The sequence below is a fragment of the Aquarana catesbeiana genome, linkage group LG12 (genome assembly GCF_042186555.1).
Source record: "Aquarana catesbeiana isolate 2022-GZ linkage group LG12, ASM4218655v1, whole genome shotgun sequence".
In the NCBI taxonomy this organism is placed as follows: Eukaryota; Metazoa; Chordata; class Amphibia; order Anura; family Ranidae; genus Aquarana; species Aquarana catesbeiana.
This window is the reverse complement of record NC_133335.1, coordinates 88,541,537-88,560,845: the sequence shown is the minus strand read 5'-3', so window position 1 is coordinate 88,560,845 and position 19,309 is coordinate 88,541,537. Positions and strand designations below refer to the sequence as shown.

Genomic DNA, 19,309 nt, shown 5'->3' with positions numbered 1-19,309 from the left:
CCAAATAATTAGTGCTGCCAGCTTCAGCCTGAAACCGTAACCATTGTGTTCTGCCGGCAACACACAATAGTGTAGTGTGAGAGGTTCCCCCATCAGCACGGACTGTGTTGATGGGGGAATCAAGCAATTGCATCATTTATGGCCTGCGTTACACTTTTAATCAAAGTCAAACTAGCATACTACCATATCAAACAGTCTCCATACTCACTGCAACCATACAACAAATCATAGGATGTGTAGTTTATAATCTGCCAAACTGCTTTTACGTTTAAATCGAAGTGCACATATACAGGTCACATTTTACCAGTAAAGCAACAGTTTCAAACAACCACATTCTTTGTCAAGCTGACATTCAGCATGTCAAATATTGTCTTTTTAAACTGTTGCAAATATTCAAATCACATTTTATCAGTAAAGCACTTGGATTTACAAGTAAATGCAGTTTAAGACTTGTGACTACAAATCATTTGATTTTGTTTTATTTAACAATCTATCTTGATCTCTCCTCCTTTCTAGATGGCCATAGATGGATTGAAATTTGTCCGGTTTAGCAGGAAACCATTGAAAAAGCGAAAAAACAAACATGTTATACTTACCTGCTCTGTGCAGTGGATTTGCACAGAGCAGCCCCGATCCTCCAGCCCTCCTGGCTCTTCCCTCCTACCAGGTGCCTCCATAGCAAGCAGCTTGCATTGGGGGCACTCAAGCAGGCACGCTCCTGAGCTGCGGCTCTGTGTGTCCATTCACACACGGAGCCGTGGCTCAGCCTCGCCCTCTCCATCTCCTGATTGGAGATGGATGGCTTTTGGCCATCTCACTGGCTGAGATGGCCAAAAGCCAATCAGGAGTGAGAGTCCCCAGAGGGGCAAGGCTATCATAGACATCGCTGGATTGAGATGGGGCTCAGGTAAGTATTGGGAGGGGGGGTGCTGCACACAGGTTTTTTTACCTTCATGCATAGGAGGTAAAAAACCTTGTGCCTTTACAGACACTTTAAGTCGATCAATCAGATTTTTTTTTGTTCAATCACTGCTGGTGGCTATAGCCACTATAGCTATATTTGTTTAAGACAAATTTGAAGTCATATATAATACTTGAGCTGTCATGTGTGTGTGTTATGCTATGCCATCATGGACCAATCATGGGTGGTCTTTCCTGGTAAGATGCACTTCTACCATCTTATGTATTATTAAGCATTGTACCTGCTCTTGTATGTTGTAAAATAAAATGGAATTTATTTACAAAAAAGACTTGCATGATCTATCCAACAGATTAAAATGTTCTTGGGACCATCAATTTTTCTTTACTTTTATACAGGACAAGGGGGGCAGAAGGGGAACCTGCCCTGGGAACAGTGGGGGCGGGGGGGGGGGGCACACTGCAAGCTTGTGGGCAACATGGAGCAGACAAGGAGAAATGAGAAATGAGAGACCATCAGTACATCAGGATTGATCCATTTTCGAATATATCTCATAGTTTGTAGATGCTATAACTTTCCTGTAAACCAATTAATATACACTTATTGGGAATTTTTTTACCAAAGACATGTAGCAGAATTCATTTTGGCCTAAATTTATTACAAAATTTGATTTTATTGGATATACAGTATTTTATAACAAAGTAGAAAATGTTGGGTGTTTTCAAAATTTTCTGATTTTTTTCGTTAATGTAATAAGAAAAAACAGTGGTGATCAAATACCACCAAACAAAAGCTCTATCAGTCTCAAAAAAAGATAACATTTTTATTTGGGTACAGTGTTGCATGATGACGCCATTGACAGTTAAAGTAGCAAAGTGCTATATAAAAATGGCCTGGTCATAAAAAGAGGTAAAGCCTTCCAGAGTTCAGGTGGTTAAAAAAAAAAAAAAAAGTCAATAACACAATCAAATGCCCTCTTACTATGGCCAATACTGGAAAGTTTCTTTTTTAATAATGCTTATACAGTAAATACAACAACACATTGGGGGTTATTTCACTTTGCACTGCAAGTGCACTTGGAAGTAAAGTCGCTGTAGATCCAAGGGGAACATGCAAGGAAAATAAAAAACAGCATTTTAGCTTGTACATGATTGGATGATAAAATCAGCAGAGCTTCCACTCATTTCAGATCTACCCCTTAGATTTAGAGCGACTGCACTTTCAAGTGGATTTGCCTTTCGTAAATAACCCCCAATATGTTACAGGACAAATTCTAGCAAAAGACAATATAAATAGTTTCCTAATTAACAATGATTTATACAGATCTATACATCCCATCCTAAACATTTTTCTGCCAGTGCCAATTTTTTCATTTTTCACACACCTTTTAAAATCTAGTTTTTTTACATGAAACCGTAAACAATTATATTTCAATTAACAACATAATAAAAATGAATAGTTTATTACCCATTTTTTTGGTAAGATATAAAAGCTAGGGTTGCATCAAGTAAATATTTACCAAACATGTTAAGCCTTAAAATTGTGCATTGGCCACAAAAATAGTACACGTTTTTTTAGTTAAAGTAGAACTAAAGGCAAATCTTTTTTTTTTCATTTTGGATAGAGTAGGGGAAGGTAATATCCCCTGACATTTTTTTTTGCCATCTGTGTCCCATTGGGGAGATTTACTTTTATTTCCTGTCCCATAGCCAAAACAGGAAGTGAAAGAAAATCCCCGCAAATTAAAAGAATCCTTTGGGGCCCCCAGGCCACCATAATTACACCCCAATTGGAAAATGTTCCCTTTACTTTTCTGTCAATAACTCAATAACTGGTAAACAGGAGAAATAGAGAGGAGGAATCACCCTAATGGGGACTCAGACAGCAATAAAATACCGACAGGTGTTCTAATCCATCTCCAATCTAAAACAAAACAAACTGTTTTACCTTTAATTATACATTATCTATGAAGGAAGGCATAGAATTCTTGCCCTTCATTGTGATGGATACCTCAGATACACTTGCATGACCTACATGTGTTTGAAATTGTGTGTATGTAGGGGGTGACCGGGGGAGCTTTTTTTTTTTTGTTATATTTAATTTTTTTACAATTTTTTCATATTACTATCACAAGGAAGCTAATAAGCCCCCTATATAATAGCATGGGGGGTTGACAGATACTCTATATGATAGACATTGGGGGTCTATGATGGCACCTTCTTGTTACTATAAAAATGATTAGGCAGATCTACAGCTGCCTGGATCACTTTTACATGACAGCCAACTGCCAGCTGAAAGAAACAATACAAATGCCAAGTTCACAGCTGTAGTTTTAACCCCTTGAATATCAGGACATTTGTAAACATACTTTGTTTGGGGTTAAAGAAAGACAATTTTGGTTGAAAGACCTCTTTCTTCAAGTGCCTCCTTATTGTGCATCTTGAAACAGCCACACCACATGTTTTCAGAGAGTTCTGTATTTCACCTGAAGTTATTTGTGGGTTTTTCATTCATTTGTGGCGCCAGCCACACACAAATTTGCGGCCTACAAATACTCCATAACATGAAGAAAGCCATTACTATGCAAATACCACAAAGTATCACGCTTACAATACGCCAAAGAGCACAGAGACCAGCCTCAAACCTTCTGGCACAAAGTCATTTGGAGTGATGAGACCAAAATTGAGCTTTTTGGCCACAACCATAAACACTACATTTTGGAGAGGAGACAACAAGGCCTATGATGAAAGGTACACCATACTGTGAAACACGGAGGTGGATCGCTGATTGTTTTGGGGGTGTGTGAGCTACAAAGGCACAGGAAATTTGGTCAAAATTGATGGCAAGATGAATGCAGTATGTTATCAAAAAATACTGGAGGAACATTTGCATTCATCAGCCAGGAAGCTGCGCATGGGACGTACTTGGACATTCCAACATGACAATGATCCAAAACACAAGGCCAAACATTTATGGGAGCTGCTTCAGTAAACAAACCAATAGTAAGACTTTAAGCACTTACTTTTTTACTGTACCCTAAATGTGTTTATATAGTTTTCACCATAGGCGTGCGCAAAGGGTGTGCCTGGGCACACCCTAATCACCCCGTGTGGTGCATATTTCCAATGTTTAGGCCCCTGATATTTCTCCAAATAAGTCCTAAAAAATTGCAAAAAAACAATTAAAATAAGATTGTAACTTCCCTACTGACACCACCAATATCTGCCCTTATGACACCATTCACTGCTCTACTGACACCTTCCGTATATATACACATGCACACATAAGCATATGTGTTTGAGCTTTGAGGTGCACACCCTAATGCAATAGGCTGCGCACACCTATGGTTTTCACTGAGACCTAAAAGAGAAGTAAAGTCATTTTTTTTTTTTTTTTTTGGCTATGCTTGTCTTTTGGGTCATAGAAGTACATTTACTAACACAAAGTCATGATCACAATAGGTTGATGAGGTAAAACCATGTCATGATCAAGAAGGCATGACAACTGGCTCTGCCTATTTGTGTGTAGAGTGCCAGAGCCAGCCACTCCAGCACCCTCCCCCGCCTAGAACTCCAGCCAACCCTGGAGGAGCAGGGAGAGGAGAAGGAAATCCCTGCAGCTTACATTCACTGACCACCGCTGGGAGCAGAGACTGACCGATCAGTGGTCATGTGATCAGTCACGCCTCAGTCTTAGAGCAGGGCGGTACAGCTGCAGCATCATAAGGGTTACAGACGTCTCCTTTAAAATAGGCTATATTTTTACTGCAGAAATACTGACTTATGAACTCATTTCATGTAAACAATTGTTCTTCTAGTTTATAATGTGCAATCCTGAATGTGTTGAAAGTGCCGGAAATGAAAGTTCAGCAAGGTTGATTCTCCAGCCAGACAATGCGCTTTTGTTCATCAGTGATGGCGCTCTTTACTCTGCAGAGTAGAGATTCTGCGTCATTCCAGCTGTCAGGATCCACAGTTCTATAAAGACAAGGCAGGGCATCCAGCTCGGCTTCTTCCCTCTGGGCACACTCCAGTAGCAGGTCCTCACACTTTCCCCACCATTGCCGAGTTTTTCTAAACAATGCAGAAAGATATGTAAGAATGTATTCACATCTATAGTATATATCTATATTTCAGTTCTCTATCCCTCTGAGAAAGCATCTTATAAATATTCCTTACAGATCCAATGAGATCTTTCCTTATAATCACTAAAATGATTTTCGTCACCATCAACTCTAGTATTGAAAATAATAGTCATTTCCTGTATCCTAACACTTAATAAAAAGAGGTGTATTTTTCTGTACACAGTTTTTCCAGCATTATGCATTGAAGCTGCGCAATGGGGAAAAAAAACTTTATCCAAATATAATTCTCAATAGCCACAAAAGATATAAATCAACTTTGTGCGAGCCAATGCCTTTGCAAACCCAGATATTACCATGTAAAGTAGCGATAGCATCATCATCACCAAGCTATTTACCCGCTGTGCTGAAAGCAGAGCTGTGGGAGGAACCCAGTAGGCCCCTCCCACTACAGGCTGCCTGCAGAAAGCTACAGGAAGGGGCGGATACAAGACCAGACACCCTGTACAAGGAGAGAAAGCAGCAGTGACCAGTCTTTATTACAGGAAGTTCCTGCACAGAGGCAAAATTTCACACTGGATTACTGCACAGATCTGGAAGAAACTAAGCACTCTAATGCCCCGTACACACTGTTGGATTTTCTGACGGAAAATGTTCCATGGGAGCTTGTTGTCGGAAATTCCGACTGTGTATAGGCTCCATCGGATATTTTCCATCGGAATTTCCGTCACACAAAATTTGAGATCTGGATCTCAAATTTTCTGACAACAAAATCCGTTGTCGGAAATTCCGATCGTGTGTACACAATTCCGACGCACAAAATTTCACGCATGCTCGGAATCAAGCAGAAGAGCCGCACTGGCAATTGAACTTCATTTTTCTCGGCTCATCGTATGTGTTGTACGTCACCGCGCTCTTGACGTTCGGAATTTCCGACAACATTTGTGTGACCGTGTGTATGCAAGACAAGTTTGAGCCAACATCTGTCGGAAAAAATCCATGGATTTTGTTGTTGGAATGTCCGATCGTGTGTACGGGGTATAAAAATACCTCTTCACCTCTGATTGACAGTGGCATCAGGAGTGACCCATATAAGTCTGTCATTTAGACTTGTATTTATGGCCTCCCACACATATCACAGTAATACCCATGATAATGCATTCATCTGCTTCTCTCTCCATAAGCATGGTTTCATCTGTGTTCAAAAATCATTCAGGGTCATCATTTATTATCCTATACAGTGCCTTGAAAAAGTATTCATGCCCCTTGAAATTTTCTACATTTTGTCATGTTACAGCTAAAAATGTAAATGTGTGTTATTGGGATTTTATGTGATAGACCAACACAACGTGACACATAGTTTTGAAGTGTAAGGAAAACGATAAATGGTTTTCCAAATTATTTACAAATAATTATCTGAAAAGTGTAGCGTGCATTTGTATTCAGCCTCATTTACTCTGATACCCCTAACTAAAATCTAGTGGAACCAATTGCCTTCAGAAGTCACCTAATTGGAAAATAGAGTCCACCTGTGTGTAATTTAATCTCAGTATAAATACAGCTGTTCTGTGAAGCCCTCATATGTTTGTTAGAGAACCTTAGTGAACAAACAGCATCATGAAGGCCAAGGAACACACCAGACAGGTCAGAGATAAAGTTGTGGAGAAGTTTAAAGCAGGGTTAGGTTATAAAAAAATATCCCAAGCTTTGAACATCTCATGGAGCACTGTTCAATCCATCATCCAAAAATGGAAAGAGAATTGCACAACTGCAAAGACACTTCCAAGTAAACTGACAGGCCGGGGTAAGGACAGCATTATTCAGAGAAACAACCAAGAGGCCCATGGTAACTCTGGAGGAGCTGCAGAGATCCACAGCTCAGGTGGGAGAATCTGTCCACAGGACAACTATTAGTCGTGCACTCCACAAATCTGGCCTTTATGGAAGAGTGACAAGAAGAAAGTCATTGTTGAAAGAAAACCATAAGAAGTTCCGTTTGCAGTTTGCGAGAAGCCATGTTGGGGACACAGCAAGCATGTGGAAGAAGGTGCTCTGGTCAGATGAGACCAAAATTTTAAATTTTAATTTTTGGCCTAAAAGCAAAATGCTATGTGTGGTGAAAAATTAACACACCACCTTGAACACACCATCCCCACTGTGAAACATGGTGGTGGCAGCATCATGTTGTGGGGATGCTTTTCTTCAGCAGGGACAGGGAAGCTGGTCAGAGTTGATGGGAAGATGGATGGAGCCAAATACAATCTTAGAAGAAAACCTGTTAGAGTTTGCAAAAGACTTGAGACCGGGGCGGAGGTTCACCTCCCAGCAGGACAATGACCCTAAACACAGCCAGAGTTACAATGGAATGGTTTAGGTCAAAGCATATTCATGTGTTAGAATGGTCCAGTCAACGTCCAGACCTAAATCATAATGAGAACCTGTTGCAAGACTTGAAAATTGCTGTTCACAGACGCTCTCCATCCAATCTTTTGCAAAGAAAAAATGGGCAAAAATGTCACTCTCTAGATGTGCAAAGCTGGTAGAGACATCCCCAAAAAGACTTGCAGCTGTAATTGCAGTGAAAGGTGGTTCTACAAAGTATTGACTTGGGGGGCTGAATACAAATGCACACCACGCTTTTCACATATTTATTTGTAAAAAAAATGAGAAAACCATTTATCATTTTCCTTTCACTTCACAATTATGTGCCACTTTGTGTTGGTCTTTTACATAAAATCCCAATAAAATACATTTACGTTTTTGGTTGTAACATGACAAAATGTGGAACATTTCAAGAGGTATGAATACTTTTTCAAGGCACTGTAAATGGCAAAAAAAATGAAATCCCAGTGCCTGTGCAGTTCCAGGTTGTTCGCAAATGTCTGACACTGATCTGCCCCTATGCTGCCTATAATTACTACAAAGTTACAACGGACAGTCTGATTACTAGGGGATAGGTGATTGAAGAAATGCTTCCTCCTGTGTGCAGTAGACTTACCCCATCTCAGTCTAGGAAAAGTCTTACTTAAAGCTCAAGGACAGCTTTTTAATGGTAAGAGTACAGATTTTGTAAGTAATCTGAAGCTGTAAAAGTGGAACTTCAGGAATTCAGCCACTTTGTCAAATCTGCTGGTTTACTATGGGTTAAGTCCAACAAGGTGCATGTCACCTTAGGCCTGGTTCACACCTATGCATTTTTAGTGCTTTTTGCATTTTGCAGATTTGTTCTACAGTCCATTTAATATGGTTTCCTATGGGACATGTGCTGTAGTGCAAATCTGCAAAATGCAAAAAGCACTAAAAATGCATAGGTGTGAACCAGGCCTTATAGACTAGGAGTACAACTATCGCTACACTCTCAGAGCTCTAAAAGGAGACATTCTGTGTTCTCAAACATGGCATCTCTGCTCTCACCTCCCCACTGCTGTGAATGGGTTCACATAATATAAAGTGCTTTGTGATAGGGCAAGAGGAAGGGAGGGGCGGGCACAGCGGCTGCATGCAACTCTGCAGTTGCAGGAGCTAAGACCAGAAGGTCCAGTGTGGAGCACCAGAAGTATAGTGATAGCTATAATCCCAGTGCTCAGTAAATGCCAATTTCAAAATTTAAGAGATAAGCCCACAAGGTGACAACTTAACCCCTAGTAATCCAAAACATTTTACAAAGTGGCTGAATTCCAGAAATTCAGCTTTAATATTAGGGTCAGTGTTAAAACTAAATGGTATTGTACAGAATTTCTATATCTTTAATGACTATTGTCTTGTTTACAGCTTGTATAATGTAAGTATTAAATGTCACCTACTTAAGTTTTTTGGAACTCTTCTCAGTCAATGGGATGTGCAGAATAATGGGATAGATACCCACACGAATCAAAGCAGAGAGACAGGATAGCCCAAGCTCTAGAAGGCAGTGTGCATTCTGTGGTATAATAAAGAGGGTAGAAATGGTTAGCTTTTTATTATATTATGTTTCCCTAGGACAAACTCAACACAGAGTTTATATCTTAGCTTTCTTGCATCAGTAACACATTTTTCTGAATTGCACATACAGTAGTTCCCAATCAGACATTCTGTTCCCCATTGTAGCAGTTATGGAGCCTAAAAAGAGTTTTATACTACTGCGATCTTTGTATTCTGAACAAAGTGTTCATCCAGGGTAAAAGTTCCATGTAATGCCTATGGCAAATGGATTTAGCTGGAATCACAAAGTTGAACTCCAGGCACTAATGTTTTTAAGCCAATGCAAGGGATGAACGGCATGTCTATAAAAACGATGTACTGTATTACCTGCATGTTGATTTTTGTCAAGTTGCAGGGAAAGAATATAGTCCATTAACTGCCTGCTCCCCATTTCTATATTCACATTCCTGATGTCTTGAGGATAAAAGCTCCCTGCATAGGACTTTAGATCTGTCCAGCCTATGGACACGTACCCATGACTCTTTAGGAATCTTGCTTGCATAGAGGCTGAGTATAAAGTAGTTAATATGCCCAGCCAATCACCCTTTTCAGTGAGGCTGTGCCCATTCACGTAATTTCACAGGTTCTAGGTCTGCTGGGACATGTGTTGGTAGGACCTTCACCAGCGTCATAAGTATGCAGCAATATGCACTACAATTGCAAAGTGTGGCGATTCCTCAGAATGGCAATTGCTCCGCATGACTATAGACCTGGACTAAATATCCCAGGGACTTTTGCTACCATCAGGGAGATTGCTGGGAAAAGCTAGAAAAGAGGCCAAAGACTGTACAGGGAGGGTGAGGTTGCGGCCTACCACGCGGTGTACAATATTCCAATTCAGCCGAGAAGGGCCTAGCGCTGCTTGTTGTTCATCGAACATCTATCCAGCACCACCTTGACAGTCGGCCTGGTCATTGGTGAGAGGGCAATTGCCCACCGTTGCAAACCTTTCTTTGTTGCTTCACTGGGACACTGTGCACAGACAGCTTTACCCTGGGGAAACACTTTACTACACTTCTATTTGAACACTGTACATAGACACCTGTTGCATCAACCATTCCCAGAAATACCATTGCCTTGTTACTGCACCTTATTGGATATAGTTAATGAGCTCCGACTGCCGGCGAAGACCATCAGGTCTGCAACTGGGACATTGCTGTCATTACTACTTAAAGGGCCCTCACACCATTCTTGTTTGATTGATCTCTCATTAGGATTAAAAGTCAAATAGGCCGGCCTGGGTTCCCCCTTTAGAAGTCTTGCCAGAATTAATGCCTATGCCTAACTCTTGCTTATCCTTTCAAGTCATGTTCAAGTGGTACTCCATTGCACTATTGTAGAGGGATTCTTCTGCTGAGTCAGGACTGTTATCCAAAGCTCAGCGGATCTATTACCTCCTCTTTGCAACAAGATTTTCTTTGAGTTATTCCAGTAAATGTTATTAGGATATAAACTCACTGATTTTTTTTAACTTATTACTTTAAGGTGGTGCAAAGGTGTCTGAACCCAGAGTGTCAGGTGGGTTGGAATGTTCACAGGGTCATGGTGGTGCAGATGAGCAGGTAAATCCAAGCAATCCTCAAGGGGGTCATGCTACAAGTAGATCACATTTACATGATAAAGTGATCTACCCCTGTCCTGACACCAGTTAAAAATTGTCATAGTAACAGCTTAATTTTAATGGTATGATTACATTAAGGTAAAGTATGACATTTTTTTCTATAGAAATCAGGGGAGTTAATGTACACTGTGAGCTTTAAAGTAAAGATAAAGTTCATCTTGGATTACCCAAGAAATATGAAACATCATTGGGTCATTTAAACCCAGCTACATCTTTTCAAAAACAAATTAAAATATCGTTTTTATTATAAACCTTTTAAAGCCTTCTGAATTCTTACCTGTTGGGCTACAGATTCCACATTCTGTCTAGTATACCAGCAGCGTATGCCCTCTCCCTCCTTTTCACCAATTATGTCTCCACGTTGATTTCTTGCTGCATATTCAGCATCCGTCAAACATTCTAAAAGGAATAGCTTCAGTGAGAATACATAGCAAAGTACATATGCAAAGCAGCACTGGCATAAAAGAAGTGAGGTGGTGAGAGCAGGCCACCTAGGTGTCATCAATAAGAGTGGGCATGTATGGGCATCACTAAGCTCATTCCTGGTGTCCCAGGTCAGTGAAACCCATTGGAGTGCAGGTTGTCCTGAACAGATTGATCTCCCACCTGATGGTGCCCGAGTAGTGATAGTGGAAACCTAACTCAGAAGAACCAGAGAGCAGCGCAGGACATGGATTTTTCCTTCAGGGAAGCAATCACCGACACCAATGATGCAGCACTCATTGACCACCAATGCTGGTGCAATCTTACTCTGACTAATCACCAAGGGCCACTCTGCCATCCACTAACCACCAATTAAAGGATGTATTCTTTTTACCACTCTTTCCATTCTTTCCACTTACCATTGATGTAAGGGGGCATTCTTCCCATTGACCACAATATAAGGGGCATCCTTCTTTTTACTGACCACTAATGCAAGGGAGCATTCTTCCCACTGACCACAATTTAAGGGGCATCCTTTTTAATAACCACTGATGCAAGGGGGCATTCTTCCCACTGAGCACAATATAAGGGGCATTCTTCTTTTTAATGACCTCTAATATGAGGGGGCAGTTCTCATTCCCACTGACCACAATATAAGGGGCATTCTTCGTTTTAATGACCTCTAATGTAAGGGGGCATTTTTCCCACTGACCATCAATGTAACAGGGGCATTCTTCCCACTGACCACCAATATAAGGGGCATTCTTCTTTTTACTGACCACCAGTGTAAGGGAGCATCCTTCTGCCCAATGACCACAAGGCTGCTATTAAAACACTCATCCTCTAATGGCCACCAAAGTAAGATGAAACTTTACTACTGACCACCAATATAGGAGATGCCTCTCCACTAAACACCAATATAAGGGGAAGGAGAAAGTAAAAAGTGTCCGCACACTGCTGATATCATCCAATAAAAGTCCTTTATTCCTCCAAAATGGGACAAACAGCACAAGGCCTTAACATACAGTTAATGCATTTCACACAAAAGAGTGCTTAATCTTATCAACCAATGTAAGGGGACTGTGCTCTACTAACCTTCAATGTAAGGTTGCACGCCACCCCTAAATACCAATATAAGGACCAATTCTACATTTACCAACATTGTAAGGGGCACTTCACTTATGACCACTGACCACCAATGTAACATACATACATACTAATGTATGTATGTATGTACTAATGACTACTAATGTAAAGGGGCATTTGCAGTGACCATCAAGGTGCTTCAATTTACTAGCCATGTCTTTTTCACTGAGCATCAATGCTCTTATTAGGGAACTGTCCAATGACTATCAGTGTAAAAGTAAAATAAAATGGGAGAAATGTGTTATCCACCACAGAGCACCTAAAGGTATTAATGGAAATCATTTTGTTGTATTGAGGAGTCACATACATGAGGTACACCGCTGTAGTAAAATTTTCATAGCCCATTTGGCTTCAGAATTGTAAGGACATCATTCAGATTGCAGTCTATATTGCTGAAAGAATGCTGAATATACCTGTGTCACATTTCATGTAGTCTTTATTTGCACATAGTTTCTCACTCAGGATTCTTCTTAGCAGAGAAGGGACCAGGAGGACTGGGCGCATAACTGTAATCTTATAGTGAGTGACCAGTGTGTATGGCATCAATGTCAAGCATCCTCTGCCTGTAGGGTAGGTAGCAGTAGGATCTACAAAGGAGTATAAAATAAGCAATACTATAATTAAAATATTCTATTAAAAATGACTGTATTAAAGGACAACACAACTAAAGTGCATAACAATAACACACAAAAAAAGATGTATTCGTAGCAAAGGTACAGTTTTTACCTGTTTCTGGAAAGGTATATTTAATGTTGGGAATGAACCAAGAAAATTCAAACCCCTCTCTCTATTTCTACCATAGATGAAACAGAGTAGTTTCTATTTTTTGGTCTGCTAGTTTACTATAATTTTTTCCATATTTCATCCATTTCAGTGGTGGAATTGAATGCCACTTGGCTCAGTTTGCCAAAGAAAAGTAAAATGATTCAGATATGGCACCAGGGTTACCAGCCTCCTACAATTTTTTTTACTGACAACACATGGAAAATTTACTGACGGAACACCTTTTTTTTTTTTTTACTGACATCCTGAAATATGATAGAAACTCCTATTATAAACTCAGACAATCAATATTTTTAAGCAGTATAAACAATATTTAAACATTATTAATACTCAGCAAAAGTAATCTGCTGGATTTACTATGACAAATTCCAAACAGTAACAAAATGTGAGCATGACTAGAATTATGAATGGCCTGGGGCACCCTAATACAAAACAGAATAATAGGTTCTGTGGCATGTGTAGCATGCCACAATGATCAGTATGCATGCCCAGATTCCAGCTAACAGTGGGAGGGGCTTAAGGGAGGATCATTAACCGCTTCAGCCCCGGAAGATTTTACCCCCTTCCTGACCAGAGCACTTTTTGCGATTTGGCACTGCGTCACTTTAACTGACAATTCCGTGACCGTGCGACATCACACCAAAACAAAATTGACGTTCTTTTTTTCCCACAAATAGAGCTTTCTTTGGTGGTATTTGATTACCTCTGCTGTTTTTATCTTTTGCGCTATAAACAAAGAAAGAGCAACAATTTAGAAAAAAAAGCAAAATTTTTTAAGTTTTTGCTATAATAAATATCCCCAAAAAATATATAAAAAAACAAATTTTTTCCTCAGTTTAGGCTGATATGTATTCTTCTACATATTTTTGGTAAAAAAAAATCGCAATAAGCGTATATTAATTGGTTTGCGCAAAAGTTATAGCGTCTACAAAATAGGGGAAAGATTTATGGCATTTTTATTATTTTTTTTTTTATTAGTAATGGCGGCGATCTGCGATTTTTATCATGACTGCGACATTATGGTGGACATATCGGACACTTTTGACACTATTTTGGGACCATTGTCATTTTTACAGTGATCAGTGCTATAAAAATGCATTGATTATTGTATAAATGACACTGGCAGGGAAGGGGTTAAACACTAGGGGGTGATCAAGGGGTTAAGTGTGTCCTAGGGAGTGATTCTAACTGTGGGAGGGATGGGCTACCACTGACATGACAGAGATCATTGTTCCCAATGACAGGGAGCAGTAGATCCCTGTCATGTCACTAGGCAGAATGGGGAATTCCTTGTTTGCATCTCCCCGTTCTTCCGCTCCGTGACACGATCGCAGGCCCCTGGCGGACATTGAGTCCATGGGATCCACGGGCACGGTCATGCTGTACGCGGCGGGTGCACATGCCCACTAGCCCCGCCAATTAAAGGGGACATACAGGTACGCCCATTTGCCCACCGCTGCAATTGTGCCGACGTATATCGGGGTGCAGCGGTCGGCAAGTGGTTAAACAGTATCTGTGCCTAGTTGATATATACACACTGCTCACATAACAGTCCTTGTACCCACAAAATATTCCTAATTACTGTATCACAGCTGACAGCCTCACAAACACATAAACCTCAAGACAAAGATCATTTTTTTTAAATAAAACATTTCTATTGCATATGCTTTCATGCACACAAAAAGGACTGACTGACTGACTGAGCTGATCTTAAAGAATAACTTCATTAAAACCAGCAATTGTTGGGACAATAAACACCTTGGTCAGGAGTCAGGACTATGTAGTGTCCACAGAGTTTCCCCTTACATTAGTCGGCAGGGTTCTCCCTAACATCAGAGTCTGCAGGTGATGAAAAGGAGAACTCTGTGGACTCTGGTGTAATGGGGAATGCTGTAGACTCTGGTGTAAAGGGAAACACTGATATAAGGTAGGATCTAGTCACCAGAGACACACATCCCCCTCCCCCACTTACACAAGGTCCCCAGAGTTCTCCTTTACATCAGACGCCACAGAGTTTAACTTTTCATCACAGTCCACAGAGTTCACCCTTACATCAGAGTCTGGAAGGTTCCCCCTTACAGTGTAAGGGGGAACTGTGTGGACCCTGATGTTAAGGGGAGATCTGTGAATTTTGATGTAAAGGGGAATGTCGCAGACTCTGGTGTAAAGGGGAACCCCCCCCTTATATCAGAGCAGAGGAAAAAACACCAAATGGGCTCAGCCAACCTGCAAATAGACATCGGGAAGGGTCAGTGTGATCTGGATGTATATGGATAGATTGGGAAATCATCTGAGATCTGTACTCCCCCTTTTGGAAGAAAGATTGATCAGCCTCCTCCAAACAAGGTCACCTGGGAGAAGAATTGACCATTTTTCCCACCCAGTTGTGACTCCCATCATCTGAGCTCCCCCATCCCCCACTTCACCTACCTCTAAGGCACCAGCACCTCTCCAGTGCTCCCATCATGTTTGTACACCGCTCAAGGGCTGACTGCATGGTCACCGGGCTTTGTGTGCAAGCACGCAGAGAACTAGACAAGAACACAGTGCTGCCAGAGAAGATAATGTAATCTATGGCAGTAATGAGCGCTGTCCTCGCACTCACCACTTCTATTACTCGCTCCTAGACTCACTCTTCCCTCTGTTTAAATCCTTCGGCAGCTCCCTCCACACTGCTTGGCTCCCATTGGCTGTCCCGACTTACTGTAGCTCTCTTGGCACAGGACAGGTGGAGGGCGGAGAGCTTAGCGATTGGGGAAAAGAACACAGCCTGGGAGCTGGAGGGTTACAGGGGGATAGGAGGGCAGTAGTAAAGGTCTGGAACACATGGGGGGGGTCTGAGGAGAGCCGATCCCAGTCCAGGGCACAGGCCTAAGTCCCGAGTCCCTCCAAGCTGGAGCGGATTCAGAAATGTACATGGGCAGTTCCCAAGCTGACCTGCAGCCACATTTTTCACGGGCAGTGGTTGCCATCCCCAGACATTTATGAACAGGGTAAAAATTGGCCGATTTTTACAAACTGTCCACAAATTTATGGGTGGTTGGCAACACTGCCTGGCACTCATCCCGAGGTTGAGCAACTATGAACTGTATGCACTGTATTTTCTTTGCAGTGCAATCTGTACAGTTTAATGAATTACAGTGCTTTATATACGGTAATTTATCCGCTTCCGGACCGCCCACCGCATATACACTATGGCAGGGCAGTCCAGCTGTGCAAAATCATGTACCTGTACGTGATTTTGTGCACGTGGTGTAGGGGGCGCGCATGCGCCGCCAGAGTGCCACTCCCACTGTGATTGGACGCAGCGGGAGCCAATCAGTGGGTCCAGCGGCCACGATGGCCACCGCGACCCGCCGATCATTTAGTGGAGAAACAGACATTTTTTAGCACTGATCACAGTACTGGTGTCACTGGTCCCCAAAAAGTGTCACTTAGTGTCCAATTTGCCCGCCACAAAGTCGCAGTCCCACTAAAAATCGCTGATCACCACCATTACTAGTAAAAACAAGAAAAGAAAAAAAGTCCCTAAGTTGTAGACGCTATAACGTTTGCGCAAACCAATCGATATACGCTTATTGGGATTTTTTTTTACCAAAAAATATGTAGCAGAATACATATTGGCCTAATCTGATTAAGAAATTTGATTTTTTACATTTTTTTATTGGGGATGTTTTATAGCAAAAAGTAAAAAGATATTGTTTTTTATTCAAAATTGTCGGTCTTTTTTTGTATATAGCGCAAAAAATTAAAACCGCAGAGGTGATCAAATACCACCAAAAGAAAGCTCTATTTGTGGGAAATAAAGCACATCAATTTTATTTGGCTACAGCGCTGTACGACCGCGAAATTGTCAGTTAAAGCAACGCAGGGCCGTATCGCAAAAAATGACCGGGTCAGGAAGTGGTTAAAGGGACCATTCCCCCCATATTGATTTACTTATGTACAGACTGGGACGATCCATGTAAATCTTAAAACTTTTTCAGCTGCTTATAGTTAATTGAGAAATACTACACCATTGTGTGTTCCAGCTCTCGTTAGATTTTACATAATATAAAATAAACAAAAGAATGAGTGCACTATCAGAGCTTACTGTTTGTTCATTGAAAGGAAAATGGTAATTTGTCAGGGTATACATTTTACTGATAAACAGGAGTTTCAGACATGAGGACCTCCAGTCTGGAAGCAGTGCGTTTACATATTCTCTTCCTGCAGCAGCTGCATCTAGCCGCCACTAAAAGGAGAAAGAGAAAGAGAAAGAGGTACAATACTATATTCCAGTCTTTCAGTCCCCCTGTTGGCCAGAAGCAGCAGCTGCAGGTAAGATGAAGTGCAGCTTCCAGGTTGAAGATCGTAATGTCTGAAACTTATCAACAAAACAGATATTCCTACAACAGTTTTTTTTTTCTTCTCAGGAGTCTGTATAGATAAATATGAATAAAGGATTGTTGAAAGTATATTCATCTTTCAAACAAGAGCTTGTATCCCTCAAAATAGCAACAGGAGGTATGAAAACCCAAGAACTTAGTGAGGAAATTTCACCAGTAGAGTCCCCAAGAGATTTAAAGCGGAGTTCCACCCAAATTTTGAACAATATCTGTATGTATTCTCTTCCTTGCCTAGATGCTGACATGCCGTTTAAAAAAATTTAAATCGCCGTAATTACCTTTTATTTTTCTATTCTTCTTTGCACTTCCTGGTTCTCCTCCCGTGGGAGTAGGCGTGTTTCTAGCCTCTCCCAGACTCCTGGGAGCTAGTCTCAGGCTTCCCAGGATGCCACTGAGCATGTGCGGGAACGAGCGGTGAATGCTGGGAGCACAGCATTCACCACATCCAGGAAATAAATGCTTGTGGGCTTCAAATGCCCACAATGAAGATGGAAACCGCCTGCAGTGAATAATATAAGTTATTCTTTCCGACGAAATCTGACACAGGCGGACATATTACACACAATATGTGAGTATGTAATGCTGAGAAGAAAAGTTTGTGAATGAACGATAGATAGGTGGACCCCCGCTTTAAGAACCCACCAACCTAACTTTCCAGCACCTACCATATACTGTGATATAAGTTTTGGGTGGAATGATCCTTTAACCACATATACAATACAGAAAATAGACAAATTAGATATTGTAATATTTACTTTCATGACAGCAAAGGCCACAGTCCTGAGACATCCAGAGCAAATGGGAGCTACACCGGTCTGTGCTGACTATACGAACTTCTATTCTTGGCTGTTAAAGGAGAAATTGAAATGTAAAGTCTCAGCCTTATAGTAGATAATGCAGGTATAATCTTATCTTATGTTCTATAAAAAGACTTTGTTAACGATCGAATATGCAGCCGTTAAATGTGCTTCATACAGTATATATGCACGTTTAGTATTCAGCATAAAGCTCAACACACAACCTGATTGTACCATGTCCTTTAAATCTACCAACAAGCAGCTTTCCTTATTGGATACAAATTGATTGGATAGAATAGATGGGTTCTTATATTATATAATTTTGGTAAATCCAAAGTTAATAGTACAATGATTGTATGGTAGGATTATATTGTGTATGGTGACCCTAATGGAGATGGATCAGACATCTTGGTTCTTTCCAAATGTAGATTTATGTGTATTCATGGTTCTGAAGGTACTGGGCCATGTCCCACAGGCTAATCTGCTGTTGGTCCTAAAACAGAATTTATGTTATTCTGTGGAGCCACTCTCTATTGCTGACCCCTAACAATTGAAATATAGCCCCATCCCTCTAGTGACAAAGGAAATTGAATTTCCCTAATTCTGTTGTTGTTGGTGTCACCTAACTCCTGGCAGATAGAAAAGACACGATTAAATCCAGTTATGTCTTTGTTTTATATATATATATATATATATATATATATATATATATATATATATATATATATATATATAGTGAAATATATATCCAGTCATTCATATCTGGGTCTTCTCTCTGGCTATCTATTTGATTGAAAGCCTTTTAACATACAGATGCATCTCATAAAATTAGAATATCATCAACAAGTTCATTTATTTCAGTAATTCAATTCAAAAAGTGAAACGCATATATTTTATATAGATGTGTTATACACATAGTGATATATTTCAAGCATTTCTTTCTTTTAATTTTGATGAATATGGCTTACAGCTAGTGGAAACCCAAAATTCAATGTCTCAGAAAATTAGATTCTTACATAAGACCAATAAAAAAAGGATTTGTAATACAGAAATGTTGGCTTAGTGAAAAGCATGTCCATGTACAGTATAGTATGCGCTGAATACTTGGTCCGGGCTCCTTTTGCATGATTTACTGCTACAATGTGGCGTGGCATGGAGACGATCAGCCCGTGGCACTGCTGAGGTGTTATT

General features: G+C 40.6%; 1 protein-coding gene across 1 annotated transcript; it reads right to left on the bottom strand.

Moving 5' to 3' along the window:
• Nucleotides 1–1,727: 1,727 nt before the first annotated feature.
• Nucleotides 1,728–18,204, bottom strand: LOC141114487 (caspase recruitment domain-containing protein 14-like). Its single transcript, XM_073608193.1, has 5 exons — nt 18,077–18,204; nt 12,564–12,737; nt 10,859–10,980; nt 8,804–8,919; nt 1,728–4,992 (listed from the first exon to the last, which is right to left on the bottom strand). The coding sequence occupies exons 1-5, from the start codon at nt 18,108–18,110 to the stop codon at nt 4,785–4,787; spliced, it is 654 nt and encodes a 217-aa protein (XP_073464294.1). The 5' UTR covers nt 18,111–18,204; the 3' UTR covers nt 1,728–4,784.
• Nucleotides 18,205–19,309: the final 1,105 nt, after the last annotated feature.

Coding starts and splice junctions, on each gene's coding strand:
- LOC141114487 (XM_073608193.1), bottom strand. CDS start 18,110: ATGTCTCAGGACTGTGGCCTTTGCTGTCATGAAA. Junction 10,981..12,563: donor CTACATGAAATGTGACACAG/GTATATTCAGCA, acceptor TATTCCTTTTAG/AATGTTTGACGGATGCTGAA. Junction 4,993..8,803: donor AAGAGTTCCAAAAAACTTAA/GTAGGTGACATT, acceptor TGCATTGTTTAG/AAAAACTCGGCAATGGTGGG.